Below are 13,997 nucleotides of genomic sequence, written 5' to 3'. Positions count from 1 at the left end.
ACCTAATACTCCTAGAACCTATAGATTCTATTTTCTACGAGATTATAGACCGGCCGTGATAGATAAGTACATTGTTGTTCTGTCTAAGCTAGTAGAGGCCAGACTGCTAAGGTAAGTTGGGGCGATGACGTAGCTACTGCCGTATTAAAATCCCCCCTAGGAAAAGCGTTTACGACCTCGTAAAATCTCTGTCCCTAAAGCAGACTATAAACTCGCTAAAAGCATTGTTCCTATCGGCCTCCTATTATCTATAGACTTAGCCTTTAATGTTAAATCGCTCCGTTGCCTTAAATTCAGCGATGTCCGCAACTCCGCTGTGTCTATAGACGTAGCTCCACTGCCTCCGATCTATCGCAGCCTCCCTTAATCTATAAGAAGCACTTAAATGCAAACACGCGCCCTTGGTTCGCTACGATTCCTCCCTTCGTAGCATAGACCTAGCCTTATCGGTGCCGTCTCTCGCCTTAAGTAGGTCTTAGCGGCTCCTTATAGGCCTAGAAGTTCTCGTTAACGTACAGGTGCTACTACAGGATAGTGTTCACGTTGTGCTAGCGCAATGTAAGGTGCTCGGCTAGCGGGATAGCTACTTCGGCGATGTTGCGTACCTACGCTAGGCTGCAGAGTTTTGTTTTCTAGTAATCGAGGATAATAGAGAGGATGTGCCTTATCTAGTTCTTCAGCTCCTTAGGATCGGTACCGATAAGGTAGACTTAGCTGCTCTACTATCTTATGCGAGCTTCTAGATCGGAGTAGTTTAGTACGGCGTTTCGCTGGAGTTGTCCGCTTACACTCTTCCTTAATTTGTTGCTAGAATGCGTAGACCTAGGGCCTAAAAGTCGCTAGGATACAGCGTCGGTAGGGTCCCAGATGTCTAAGTCCGCAGGCCTCGACGAGGTAGATTAGGATGTCGCTAGCTTAGGCCATCCGTTATTAACGTCTCGAACCTAGTTAGCTATAGCTGTAGTAATTCCGAGCTTTCGCAGGAGGCCCACTACCTCGATAGCGCGAGCGGCCCGGTTTGCGCTATACAAGTCGTGCTATTCGACTCCCTTTCTTAGTTTAATATATATTATATCTACGATGTTAACACTCCGGTGTCTTTAATATAGTTAATATAATACATCTCTTTTTATCTTCTTATAACCGGGTACGTAATAAACATTATAATTTTTAGAGTAAGTAGCTTAGTATATAACGTACCTCGGGCATATCCTTAGACGTAGTCCGCTAGAAACCTTATAACACTACCGGTAATACTACCGGTACTAGCTAGTAATAGACTTAATAGTACTAGAGGGTCTAAGCTAACGGTAATAGGCGGAGCGGTCGGTGTTATAAGTCCGTTAGCTTCCTTCTAACGTAGTAGTACTCGTATACTATTACTATAGCTATAAGACTACTACTATACTATAGCTATATCTATATCGTCGCGATATTAAGGTAGAAGCTAGTACTAGTTATTCTACTCGGTAATAGATTAGTAGGCTCTATATAGGCCTATAGGTATACCGACGGTAGCTATAGCGGTTATCTACGGCGGCGGCGACGATAAGATCTTACTACCCTACTACTATATACTACTTACGCCACTATTTATAAAGTACTAGATTGTTATAGGGTTAGTAGTATTACTAACTATAGTATTATATATAGAGGTGCGACCGAACGACTATAATTACGACTCTAACGCGAACGATACGCTAATACGCTAAGTATAACGATACTATACTTCATCTAGCGATAGTCGACTAGTTAGTCCTTCGACTATAGTAGTCTAAGGCGTAACTAACTAACTATAGCGGCATGCTATAAACGGAATAGTGTGATTTACCGGTAACAAGGGCCGGTGTTGCGGAAGTTTACTAGTATTGCGCTAAACTATATATATTAGGTCCACCAGCGATAAACATGCTCTAATATTGCCTCGCGCACGGTCAGGGTCCCCGCGAGTGCTACATATGAGCTCCGCCAATCCCCATGTATGATCAGCTGACGTGCCTATTACCAATTCCCTCCTCTTGGCTCATCTACTACCAGGCCTGATCGACTTTCCCCTCACGCAGCGCTTCACAGATCTCATCACGGGCGCTGTCAACGCTTTGAACGGGACGCTCTGTCAAGGTCACATCGAGCTGTGACAGTATCTACTCTCTGATCCGGATCAGCACGAGCGGCGGAGGAGACCACGCTGATTTGACCTCACCCAACTAGACAGTCACTATGGCTGCGCCTCTCACCGCCGGCCCATCTGAGTGCTCGATTTGCCATCACGGGTTTCCTCTCAAGAAAATGTTAATTCGGCATGAGAGGGCGGTGCATCGGATCGAGAAAATTCCTTGCCCGTTTGTTGGCTGCAAGGCACGCTGTAAGTGGAAGGATATCCTGGATCGCCATATACGGACACAGCACACTACCGACCAGAAGACGTCCTGCATCAGATGTAACAAGAGCGTGCGAATGCGATCGCTACCTGCTCATTGGGCCAGCGATGCTTGTAGAAAAGGAGGCAGTAAAGTCGACAACGCCATTCCTACTCAGAGTTTCGCTTCGATTTTCGAGCTGGAGCAATCGGCACCCAAGTGTGCCTACATGCCTATGTCCACCAGTAATCCACAGACTCTGGTCATGGAAGCGAACAGCATGTCCTATCAGAGCATGATCCCGGAGCTTCCGATGTCACTGAGCTACATTCCAATGTCGGTAGCTCCTACACACTCAATGCTTCTGCCAGCGAACGGATCACAAGCGACCGAGCACATTCGTCCCGACCTATCGGTCTCCATTGGTTCCTTCGGGAACAACGAGATATCGACCGAGCATAGATCGGTGGGCAAGAATACATGCCGCGGACCATTTATAACCGAACAACAGCACTATACGGTAATACTCGACGACATGTTCCCTGGCGAGCTCATTGCTCAAGGCGGTTCAGCACTCTTCTCAAGACGGAGGCGAGCAGGATATATGCCGACGCCGGACTACCTTCCTGCCATTGCTGATCCAGTCTTATTGAGCGCATGGCTATCTGTAAAACTAAAGCCATGGGGTCCGAACCACTGCTGGGCAGATGATCGGTGGCTCGTCAGTCCGCCACGAACGTTCGATCGTCCTTCGGTCGAAGTCCTGGAACTTCGAGGAGTGGTCTACAGAAAGCTTTTGAACGCTTGTACATCCGGCAACATCACACGAGACCCATACTACCCTGATGCTTTGATCATGATGAGCTTGTTTGTCTGTCAGACCGACGGTTTCAAATCGGCCTTGGTCCACTGCGAGTTCTTGAACTGGCTTGCGTACCAACAGATCAAAATCGGCGGCTTGGCTAGGGACACATACAGAACTACTATTGCGATCGATGCATTTCGCACCGTCTTGGGCCGATATGTCAAGGGAGAGTACATCGATTCGCTGCAGCGCATGTTCACAATGGCTCTACAAGCCATGCGCAACGGCGTGATCGATCTTATCGACGGACCTTTCGAGCACATCAAGGAGCCCGTGTGGCGACGAACGCTGCATCTGAATGCAGCTGAATGGTACAGTCGGTACAGGGGAAATCTACTGGCGATCACGAATGTCGCAGAATCAATTCCTTACGACATCGAGAGAGTAACAGAAGTCTATTGACGGAAATCGGAGCTGGTCGGACGCTGGACAACAGTTGCGATTCTGCTGATGCTGCAAAATGCAGGCAACCAGTTGGAAGCAGCTGCAAAGAACTCCGAGTCACTCGTCTGGCTCGCCTGCCAGCGACTTTACACCCCGAGGGGCACCGGAGAAGCATACAAGAGTGCGATCGCAGTCGATGTGTGCGGCCTAAATCTGTTGCACCGCTGAAATGCATATAGAGAAAGATCCAACGTGTCATCCGCAAGGCTGTCATCGACATGATTCATGCACAAACGGACGACCCCGACGCAGAGACGCCATGGCGACGTTCGATCAGGCTGCCCGCTGGTGGGTGGTACCTGAACTACAAGGAAGAGCTGCTGTATGTCAAGGATCTGGCCGAGTCGGTACCGTGTGACATTGTGAAGAGATCAAGTTTGCTTCAACCGGGAGATTGGTCATCGGACTCCTGATACTACCAATCATGCATCGACACGAAGCGCCGTGATGCTGCGTGTAGTAGCCACGCTTTGGTCTGCAGGTCTCCATCGCCGTCTCTTGCCGCTTGCGAGTTGCAACTGCAGGCAACGAGCCTCATGTTATGTCGTTACGGTCCCTCGAATGGTACATTCGTTCCGCCGGACAGGCACTCATGCCGATCTGGGCCGTTGAGCCAGGATCAGTCTGCTTCGTTCCGGAATTCTGTGTCGCCGAACGAAGCTAGATATATATTCGTTGGGTTCTGAGCTCCCAATGCTTGCAGCACACCATGCAGACCAAACCTCGGTACCGTTCGGTCCTCGACGACTTCACTGTCCTCCTCTCGTTCTGGGCGTAGTGATGGCTTTGATTCGACTGCATATCGCGTTCGAGTAGTGGTGCTCACAGTAGGGGAAAGCTACGATACCTGTGTAGTTGCTGAGGCGGCTACATCTTGTCTGGAAAGAGGTCAAAGTGGTTCTACCGGCCTCTGAGCAAGCTATTGCACTGAAGGTGTAGGATGCTGACCCTGCTCCGTCGGTAAGAGTGAACCTTCGCCCCCATTGCTGACAGCACGGACCACATGTGAAGCGGTTTACAGGTGGTCCGTGTTGTCGTTGTCGTTGGAGCGCTAACAATAGCATCTCCACATCCATCTGGACTTTGCGGAGTTGCGAGGTTGCTTTGAGGTCCAGTTGAACTGACGCCGTCATAGCATCCGCATGGCCTATTTTGGAATGCCGAGCTCTTCTCTCTGAGCTGTCATTCAGGAAATCTAGCTGACTATTCTGACACGAATCTGGTCGTTCGAGAACTCGAGTTCAGCTGGCATCAAAATCAACACAAAGGACTATCCACGAGCTTGTGTTCAGCCGTCATCTGGCCTTGATTCCAGCCGACGTATGACACCTTGATATCCATGCATTTTTCTTCAACCTCACATATGTATCCTCTGCTGCAGCCTGCAGTCGCGAAGATACTAGTAAGGATGCCGGCAGCTCGTATGATCCCCTTGGAAGACCACGATGGAGCATCTGAATTACTTGTACCCTCTGCTACCTCCAGATTGATCCTTTGTCGCCCTCGCCCGCCGCAGGATGCAGTCTCCGATTATGACAGAGCAAGTCACCTTGGGGTCTACAGCAGGTTGGCGCATCGGAGTGGTCGCCGTTCAAACCCTGTCGCAAGGTTAATGGCCTGATGACCGGGGATTGGACCAATCCGGCCCTGGAAATATCCCCCTGAGCCTGCAAAACGGCGACCACTCCGATGCGCTCACACGCTGTACAAGCCGCCCGTCCCTTTTACGCTGCAGCAGTGAAGTGCCTCGTAGATGAGCCGATCTTTGTCCCTTGCAAATTGGCCCTTGGTCGGTCTATTCGATCAGACACTTGGCATCGACACCTCCTGCAGACCTGACGTTCATCCTGAGTCCGAAGCGACGAACCCTTCCGTATGTAAGGTTTGCAGGGAGTCCACATAGACAGCGCAATATGCGTGTAGGTCGCTCAACAGAAAAGCTCTGTTGAGAGCATAACATCTCTCACAGTTCTTCCCCATCCAATGACGGCCAAGATCGTGGTGTCACCTCTTGCTGATTGCCGACCACTCGGAATTCCCATCGGAATCGGAATCGTTCAATCCGCCAGCCGGCCGATTCAATCATGACCACGCAGGGAACCCTGGACAAGGCCACCCAAGCATTCGTCCAGAAATTACACACCGCTTGGGCTCAGCAAGCACCACCCTCAGCCTACGTCAAGCTTCGCGATAGTCTACTATCACAGCGCGACCAGGTTGATACTCGCATCGTTACTCTGTGCTCCGTGGTCAAGCTTGCCTTCCCAGCGGGCCTCGAGTGCAACGTCAAATGGCGGGAACTGCTTTCTGTCGCCACGGAAATCGAGGAGAAGAAAGGCAAACGAAGCAATGAAACGAACCGACTGCGATCCCTCGCGTTCGTGGCGACTCTCTGGTCCCCTGAGGTCGTCTTACACTATGGCTGGGACAAAGTCGGTCAGACGCAGATGAGCGCAATTCGCGTCTGTGCCACACGTTATCCTCGCTTCAAGGAGGACTTGTGTCCGCGCCTGAACTGCGTTCTCCTACAGCGGCACTGCGAGGCCATTACCAAGGGTCGGCTGAGGACTCTTGATCAAGCTACTCTGCAGCTGCGCGATCTCAGCGCTCAACTACTAGCAGCAACAAACCCGGACGACAATGCTCTTCACCAATGGGTGACGAACATGGACGGCAGTGTCACCGTGGACGACAACGGCACCCTTTTGAACGAAATCAGGCCAGACCATTATCACATGTACTTGTTACAGACAGATCGATATGGTCTTCTGACCGCGCGAGCAAACACCTCCAAATCGGCGGTCCGCCAACATGCTTCTCTTCCCGACGACTGCACTCCGATCACCCGGACAGACCAGGACTTGAGCGGCATGCTTGATCGAGTGCAGCAAAGCAGCTCGATAAGCCGCCGCTCGTCCAGCGACGCCATGCCCGGTTGCTCAAGTACAAGCACTCCCGGCGGTCCTACCGCCGATGATACGCCGTTCCCGACCGTCGATCACTTTCACGAGTCGTTCTTTGGGTGCGATATGGACTCCCCATCTAATTCGGCTTCGCCACACGACAGTCACTCGCCCACCGACAACACCGGCTCCGCCGAGCCTACCAATAGCAGTCCTGCAAGCTCAGCTTTGCCGACCTCCACTAAATACTCCGCGCTGCTTGACAATGGAGCCGGGATTGAGCGAGAGCCTGGAACCATCTCTCCAAACTGCAGCCAAGACATGGCGAGGCATTTAAGAAACCCACGGACGGACTGCATTGATACAGGACAGGAAGATTTCAGCGACGTGGCCATGGGCAACGCGGAAATTGTGCACGACCGGTCCAATTCCGATGATACTCCTACCCAACCTCTGCACCCCATGCAGACCCAGTCTCTGTTTTCTCAAACTGAGGACCAGGACATGGCCATGATGGAGGACCTTCTGCACCATCCTGAAACCACGGCAACGACGCTCTGCGATATTACCGATGGACGACAGGAACTTTCGGGTGTGCTGGCTGAATCGCCCGTACAATTTTCTTCTTGGCTGAAGTCTGACGCTCGCCATGCTAGCATTTTCACTCAACTAGGAAGTGAGCTATCTTACGGTCGAGCTCGATCAGAATACGAAGCTGATGTGTTGCATTTTACTTCGGAAGAATTCATCACAGCCGCCCAAGACGGCCGCATTTTTCGCAAACCACTTGTGATAAAGGAGCGATTTTCTGATTCCAACATACACACTGCCGAGACGTTGGCCCTACATTTACAGGATAGATCTCCCAGACTGCCGACCTTCCATGCAAAAGAGTTCGACAAGGTACAATCAGCACCGGTCAGCCTTGAAAAGATCGCCGAAGGTTTGCGAACCGGAAAACATTGGGACGATGCGGCCGGACAATCCTACAACGGTGCAGCCATTCTCAGATTTCGAAACATTACCAAGTGCCAGCGACCACTTCTTGCTATGCTGCCTCGGTTTCGTCTGCTCGACTGCCTCATCGAAAGAGTGCAAGGATCCGTGCTTCCGGCGGATCGCAGAAGTAATGGCTCGGGACCGGCGAGCATAGACGACTGCGTAAGCTTCAATGTTTGTAGTCTCGGGGGCGCATGTTCGGATACATGCCTTAATAGCGTAAGCGGAACTTGGCTCCGAGTCCTCGATGGTACTGCTATTTGGATGTTTGTTCCAGAGGATGAAATGACCATGGAGTGGTCGACATTGACGGACGGAAATAACTGGATGCCCGACGGTAGGCAAAGGTTGGTGTTCCTTCAACAAGACGATGTGCTTCTGCTTCCACCAGGGTTGAAAATCGTGCAGGCGATTTATTCTTCGACGACCACTGTGTTGGAAGGTGGGCTATTTTGGGACAAACTGAGCGTCATTCAGACACTGCAGTGCATCAGCTGGGAGCTCGAGAATCTCCCAAGCACGCAGAGCCAGGACGTCATGTCCGGCCATCTCCCTCGAATCGTTGAAGAACTCGTGGCCCTGGTGAATGAGCAGCCGGATCATTTCCGTGGTGGGCAATCGTCCCAAGCAGAATTTCTTGACCAGTTGGAGCATCACGTTCAACACATCAGGTCTATGGCATGTCGCTGTGGTGTATTGGACTGCGAGGACTCAGGAGACTGCCCATGTGGCCAGGCGGGGCGTTTTTGCACGGCTTGGTGCATAGGTCACTCGATTCCGTCCGAATCCAATTACCAGGCGCCACGACATCAATAATGAGTTGTTGGCGGAATTCACGCATATTTGAAACATTCAAACACTGCTACTGAGGTCGTCTGTTGACCTTGTCTCACAAAGTATGCGGCACAGACAGCGTGACATAGCTGATGCCTGACTGCCCATAGTGTGAACGACACTCGCTGACTGCATACCTTGCTTCCTACCTCACAGCGATGAAAAGAAGCTCCACGTGGAGCGAAGTAGTCGAAACATTGTCCAAGCCGCCCGCTAGGCGGACTGCAATCCCACCGACTGCACATACATCAAGGCCCTGGTCGTTCAAGCCAACACGGCAATCCCTTCGGCTATTTACTTCGCGTGGGTTCTCGATCAGGCGCACATGCCAGCAGTCCGCTGACAGTAGCGATAGTCCTTACGAGCTAGTATCGCGCAACACCAACGGCTCTTGTACGACCTTGGCCCACGCTCCCGATACCACAGTCTTCATACATCTCTCTGTTTTGACAGAACCAACCTTCTCGCGTTCACTTCGAAATCTGCACCTTACGCTACCGCCATCATGACTGCCCCCACAATGAACACTGCAGAGCAATACGCTCTTATCACTCGGCGCCTCGCGGAACTCAATGGCGCATCATGCGAAAGACTGAGGCAGCTTCTCTCCGAGGGCAAGTCACCCAGCTTTCTCTGGTGTAAGTCAAGTGGTCCAACCGCATGTCTGGCGAAGCAGGCCGCTGACCAGTTTAGCCACTGCTCCCACAGGCAAACGTACAGTTCACGCAACTGCTGCGTAGCTTATACCTGCTGATTCAATTCCGCAGCTCACATTGGTTACTTCATTCCCTTGATCAAATTCGCCGACTTTGTGCGTGCTGGCGGCGAGGTGAGTCCGCTCGATCTGAGTTGAGCAGTATTGTGGTCTGAGTAACCTTTGCCAGGTTGTGCTCGAAGTCGTCGACTCGTACGCCTTCCTTGTCAACTACAAGTATCCTTGGGATCAAGTCCGCCACCGGACGATCTATTACCGATCACTTGTCACCGCCGTCCTGAACGCGATTGGCGTCCCGATGTCGAAGGTAACAATGGTCGACCAGTCCTCGTACCAGGGAAACCCAAAGTACTTGCTCGACTTCTGGAAAATGTGCACGCTGTGCTCACAGCAGGATCTGAGGAGTACCGGTCAAGAAGTAGGCGCGGCCACGATGCTGAGTCCGATGCTCACTCCGCTGGTACAAGAGCTCGCGCTGGAGCATCTTGGAGCAGACGTAGAGCTCGGAGGAACCGATCAGGTATGTATCTTTGAATTGGTGTGGATTGCCTTACATATCACTGGACTGTAAGCTCACCCAACGAGCAGCGAGGGACCTTCGACCTTGGACAGCGATGCCTACCACAGCTTGGATTTAATCCGCGGGCGCATTTTATGAACACCTTGCTCCCCAGCCTTACAGGAGGCAAGATGTCTTCATCGCATCCAGCACATACCAAGATCATGTTTCTCGACAATCCGGCGGAGGTCCGGGCCAAAATTGCAAGCGCCTCCTGCCCGGCGAGGTCTACCCAGGACAACGGCGTGCTCCCGATCGCAGAGCACATCATCTTCCCCATAAGCGAGATCTGGGCGTACAACTCTGGAAGGGCATTTGAGGGTGTTCGGCCGCGGCATTCCTACCATCGGCGGGCTTTTGTTGCCGATGGTGCTCCAGCTGGGACATTGTTCAGCATCAAAACAAGTGAAGCCTCGAATCCCCAAGCGTACTATCGCAACTTCTCTGCCTACCAATACTTGGAGCGAGACTACGTGGCAGGCGCAGTCCAGCCAGAGAACCTGAAGGAAGCAGTCGCAAAGGCCCTCAACATGCTGCTGGAAGAAATTCGGTCAGACTACGAGCAAAGCGAGGACTGGGTCTCGTCTGATTGGATTGGCTACCCTGAAGACTGGTCCGGCCCTCGAGATCGGCGATGATGTGGTATTATTACGTTGGCTTTGGGCGATATAGGTTGATCGAGTCTTTTCTTAACAGGATAAACAGTGCTTTCATCTTCCCCAATGAAATTGAATACTTCGAGCTTCACTCGCGCCTTGGTGTTGTGATCCCACATACACGAAGTCTAGCTGAGACCCCTAGAGGCTCTCCGGCTGCAAGACTCGACTCCCTGTCAGGCGGTCAATCGGCAGGAACAGGGGGGCCGCCAAGCGCACAAAGTGAACACAGCTTCATCTCATCCGATCTTAGCTAGAGCAAAGAGCATAACATCCAAAGCGACATCTCGCTGGTGGAGCATCAGCGCCTGGCGTTCTACTGTGGTACACACAGGACCTCATCTCACGGATCGATCTGTTCACCATTTCTCAATCTGTCCAGCGACATGACTAGCCGGTTCAAGCTCCCCATTGGAAACAAAGATGGTGGGTAGTCTTCTTTTGGATCGCATTTCTGGAAGCTGATTGTCAAAAGCGTACTTCGATGGATCCTGGAAACTCAACAATACGAGACCCGAGGCTGCTATGCTCCAACATCGAACGCTAGATCTAGCGATCAATTTCTCGTCCTTGTGTAGCTCCGACGAGGCTACGGGCGACGATACAAACCTATCCAGCAAGGCTCAGCCGTTTGTGCTCTCAGTCGTGTCGGACAATCACGCATCCATTTTCATAGCTGAGCTTGTCCGGCCATCACTGCTGGCACGATCACAGATTTTCATGAAGTTCATTCTCCCAGCAAAGGCTGGATATTGCAGCAGATCGGACTTTCTGCAGCGACGGCTGGAAGGCTATGATACTTTGAGAGTTGAGGGCTTCGTTGAGCCAAGACAAGAGATTGCATGCTCAAACTGTGAGGTCCAAGACGGCGCAACCGCCCTGAACTTACATGAGCTCCTGGCTCACGCTGTTGGAGCTGTACAAGTCGACGACATGCAAGGTCTGGTCGATCTGGAAGTTGCACTGACTGATAGACTGGCATTCCCATGGATCTCTCCTGATCCCATCCCGGAAAAGCGGATCGCCTGGATCAAAGGATATGAGACCTTTGACAGTGGCAGACGCATTTGGGAAGCTGCCAGATCGCTTGGTGTCAAAGTAGTCATCCTTGACTATGAAGGCAGCTGGGCTCAGAAAGATGACGAGCGTTGGAATCATCTTCGAGAAGCATTCATCCCGATTAGTATCGATGGTGATGACGGACTCGTGGACCGCATCGTAGCAGCAGTACGCGCCTACGACAAGCCCATCGACAACGTGGTAACCTGCTACAATCCTGGTCTGGTCCCGGCCGCGCAGGCCCGCAAGATTCTGGGATTCCATACGACGCCGGAAGAAGCCTTCGAAATCGCCGGAGACAAGTCCAAGACGCGAGCCTTGGAGCCAGATGATGGAGAGTCGTTCAAGCTTTGCAGCATTGAAGAGCTGTATGCTCGACTGGCGTCTACATCGAGGCTGCCAATAGCATATCCCGTCATGGTCAAGCCGTGTATGGGTTGGGGCAGCGAATGCGTCTCAAAGGCACACAACCAGGAGCAACTGGTGCAAGCGGTCGAGCAAGTCATGGACCGGAAATTTCCTGGACCTCAGTTGTGTACCGATGCACTGGTCGAGCCATATATTGATGGTCCCGAGATAGATGTGAATTTCGTTCTCATCAATGGAGAGGCGGTCTTCTTCGAAATGGCAGATGATTTTCCAAAGCCTGGCGACAATACTGAAGATGCATCTTTTGTGGAAACTTCCATGGTTCTCCCAACTGCGCTTCCTCCGACCGAGATTCAGATTGCCAAAGACGCAGTCCACCGGAGTCTTCTGAGACAGGGCTTCACCACCGGTGTTTTCCACTGCGAGGGTCGCATTCGGTATTCGTCCAGAGCATACGATACATGTGGAGGTCTCGTCGATCTGCGTACGAACTCCAGAAGCCATGGCAACAAGGAACCTTCATTCTACCTACACGAGATCAATGCTCGGCCGGGAGGATATTTCGTGAGCAGCGCTACACTTCTGACCTATGGTGTGGACTACTATGCATGCCACATCCTCGCGGGCCTGAACGACCTCGAGCGTTGTCGTGCATTGAGCATCCCCTTTTCCACGGGAGCACAGTGGTGGATGGAAGTGATCCTCATCCCACAGGACCGAGCGGGCGTGATGAAGACACCGGATGCGGGCAAAGAAATGTTGGAAAATCATGCTGATCTGCGAATGGCCGTCGTCGACTACAAGACTCACAAGAAAGCGGGAGATCAGCTATACGGTCCAGAGGCCGCACTTTTCACGTACTTGGCTTACTTCTCCGTGGTGAGCAAGAAGAGTAGAGAAGAATGTTTGAGGCTGGCGGAAAAGGTGAGACGGAGTTTCAAGTACGAGATCTTCTAGCTCATCTTGCGTATAGAATTGGCATTGAAATCGCTTTCTTGCGAGTACATGCTGTCCGTCTGAACGAAAATTGGACTGTCAATTCATGATGATGGTAGACCTGAAGCCGCAGACATACACTTCAATGGCGGAATGAACACTGGATTTTGAAGCCCGCCGTTTGAATCGACTCCTTCTCCAGTACTCTCGATATAGATTGACACTAACTACGTTTTCAGTGATTACCCGTCCCAGTTCCCAGAAACAATTTGGTGTATCCCGATCGGCCATTGGTCGTTCCAATATCTTCATGGACCGGCATACTTGTGACTTGGACGGAGGAAGTGAGACAAGTAGAGGCGCTCGCCCGCTCCGTCTTCGACTTGCGTAACGCGGTGCCTCGGGGAGTGCAGCACACCGTGTGAGAACCGGCTGAGAGCGTCGGCGACATTGACAACGCAACAGCCATCCTTAGGAGGGACGAAGGCCCATTCCTTTGTGCGTGGAAGGTACGTTTGGAGGCCCAGTCTTTTACAGAAGATGATGGTGAAGGTGCCGCCATCGGTGTGCGTGTTGTCGGCTACATCAGCGATGCGAGCCAGCGTCGGTTCACTGACGAACTTCAATCCGGACTCGCTGGTATCCGCCTTGTGGTGATATTGGTCCAAGGACTCGCCTTCCTGCAGGCCCAACGATGCAGATAAAGATGCCAGCATCACCCGGCAGGCTTGATCTAGAGACTCCATGAAGTTGCCAATTGTTTCGCGCTTGGCCTGTAGCACCGCGGGGAAAGGGGGGTTTCCAGCTCGATATTCGTCAATCGATAGCTAGATAACGGATCGTCAGTAAATTGAAGAGTGAAATCAGCGATCCCGCGCATTACCTCCAAGTCCTCGTCAGACGGACAAGACGTAAAGCTAGTGGCCTGTCAATCTATGCTCTCGTTGATTCAAGCGTGGTAATGCCTCAAAGCTGTGAAAACATACCCTCTGTCGGTACCATTGTTCGCCTGTCGTCGGTCTTGCTCTTTCACAGCCGGAGACTGTGCGAAGTACTGTTTTCCAGCCTTGTAGACCACGGGTAGAGCGTCCAGAACGGTCTGCTGCGCAGGAGTATCTCTCAAGTCCAACTGGAAGAACCCATCTATGCTGGCTGCCTTCAAGAGCCCTACGGCCGCATCCTGAGATCCAAGCATCAAGTCGCGATAGCTGACAGTAGGAAGGTCGATCACAGTCGACTTAGTGCTCTTGTGATCATCTGCCATGGCGATACTGAGGATCTGTTTCTGGATATCTTAC

At 51.8% G+C, this 13,997-nt stretch overlaps 5 protein-coding genes across 5 annotated transcripts; 4 read left to right on the top strand and 1 right to left on the bottom strand.

The window, feature by feature from the left end:
* Positions 1-2,589: 2,589 nt before the first annotated feature.
* Positions 2,590-4,333, top strand: MYCGRDRAFT_94992 (uncharacterized protein; the record flags this gene model as incomplete). Its single annotated transcript, XM_003850430.1, has 3 exons — positions 2,590-3,609; positions 3,849-4,016; positions 4,151-4,333. The coding sequence occupies 3 exons, from the start codon at positions 2,590-2,592 to the stop codon at positions 4,331-4,333; spliced, it is 1,371 nt and encodes a 456-aa protein (XP_003850478.1).
* A 1,420-nt stretch (positions 4,334-5,753) lies between these two features.
* On the top strand, positions 5,754-8,520 carry MYCGRDRAFT_94991 (uncharacterized protein; the record flags this gene model as incomplete). Its single annotated transcript, XM_003850431.1, has 2 exons — positions 5,754-8,181; positions 8,516-8,520. The coding sequence occupies 2 exons, from the start codon at positions 5,754-5,756 to the stop codon at positions 8,518-8,520; spliced, it is 2,433 nt and encodes an 810-aa protein (XP_003850479.1).
* A 390-nt stretch (positions 8,521-8,910) lies between these two features.
* Positions 8,911-10,317, top strand: MYCGRDRAFT_94990 (uncharacterized protein; the record flags this gene model as incomplete). The annotated part of the gene is made up of 4 exons (XM_003850432.1): positions 8,911-9,043; positions 9,173-9,234; positions 9,290-9,640; positions 9,709-10,317. The coding sequence occupies 4 exons, from the start codon at positions 8,911-8,913 to the stop codon at positions 10,315-10,317; spliced, it is 1,155 nt and encodes a 384-aa protein (XP_003850480.1).
* A 441-nt stretch (positions 10,318-10,758) lies between these two features.
* Positions 10,759-12,720, top strand: MYCGRDRAFT_94989 (uncharacterized protein; the record flags this gene model as incomplete). The annotated part of the gene is made up of 2 exons (XM_003850433.1): positions 10,759-10,761; positions 11,050-12,720. The coding sequence occupies 2 exons, from the start codon at positions 10,759-10,761 to the stop codon at positions 12,718-12,720; spliced, it is 1,674 nt and encodes a 557-aa protein (XP_003850481.1).
* A 287-nt stretch (positions 12,721-13,007) lies between these two features.
* On the bottom strand, positions 13,008-13,963 carry MYCGRDRAFT_94988 (uncharacterized protein; the record flags this gene model as incomplete). The annotated part of the gene is made up of 3 exons (XM_003849890.1): positions 13,008-13,526; positions 13,583-13,616; positions 13,686-13,963. 3 exons carry the CDS (start codon positions 13,961-13,963, stop codon positions 13,008-13,010), a joined length of 831 nt encoding a protein of 276 aa, XP_003849938.1.
* Positions 13,964-13,997: the final 34 nt, after the last annotated feature.

The sequence above is a fragment of the Zymoseptoria tritici genome, chromosome 8 (assembly GCF_000219625.1).
Source record: "Zymoseptoria tritici IPO323 chromosome 8, whole genome shotgun sequence".
NCBI classification, from domain to species: Eukaryota; Fungi; Ascomycota; class Dothideomycetes; order Mycosphaerellales; family Mycosphaerellaceae; genus Zymoseptoria; species Zymoseptoria tritici.
The sequence above is the reverse complement of the archived record's forward strand: the minus strand, read 5'-3'. Positions and strand labels throughout refer to the sequence as shown.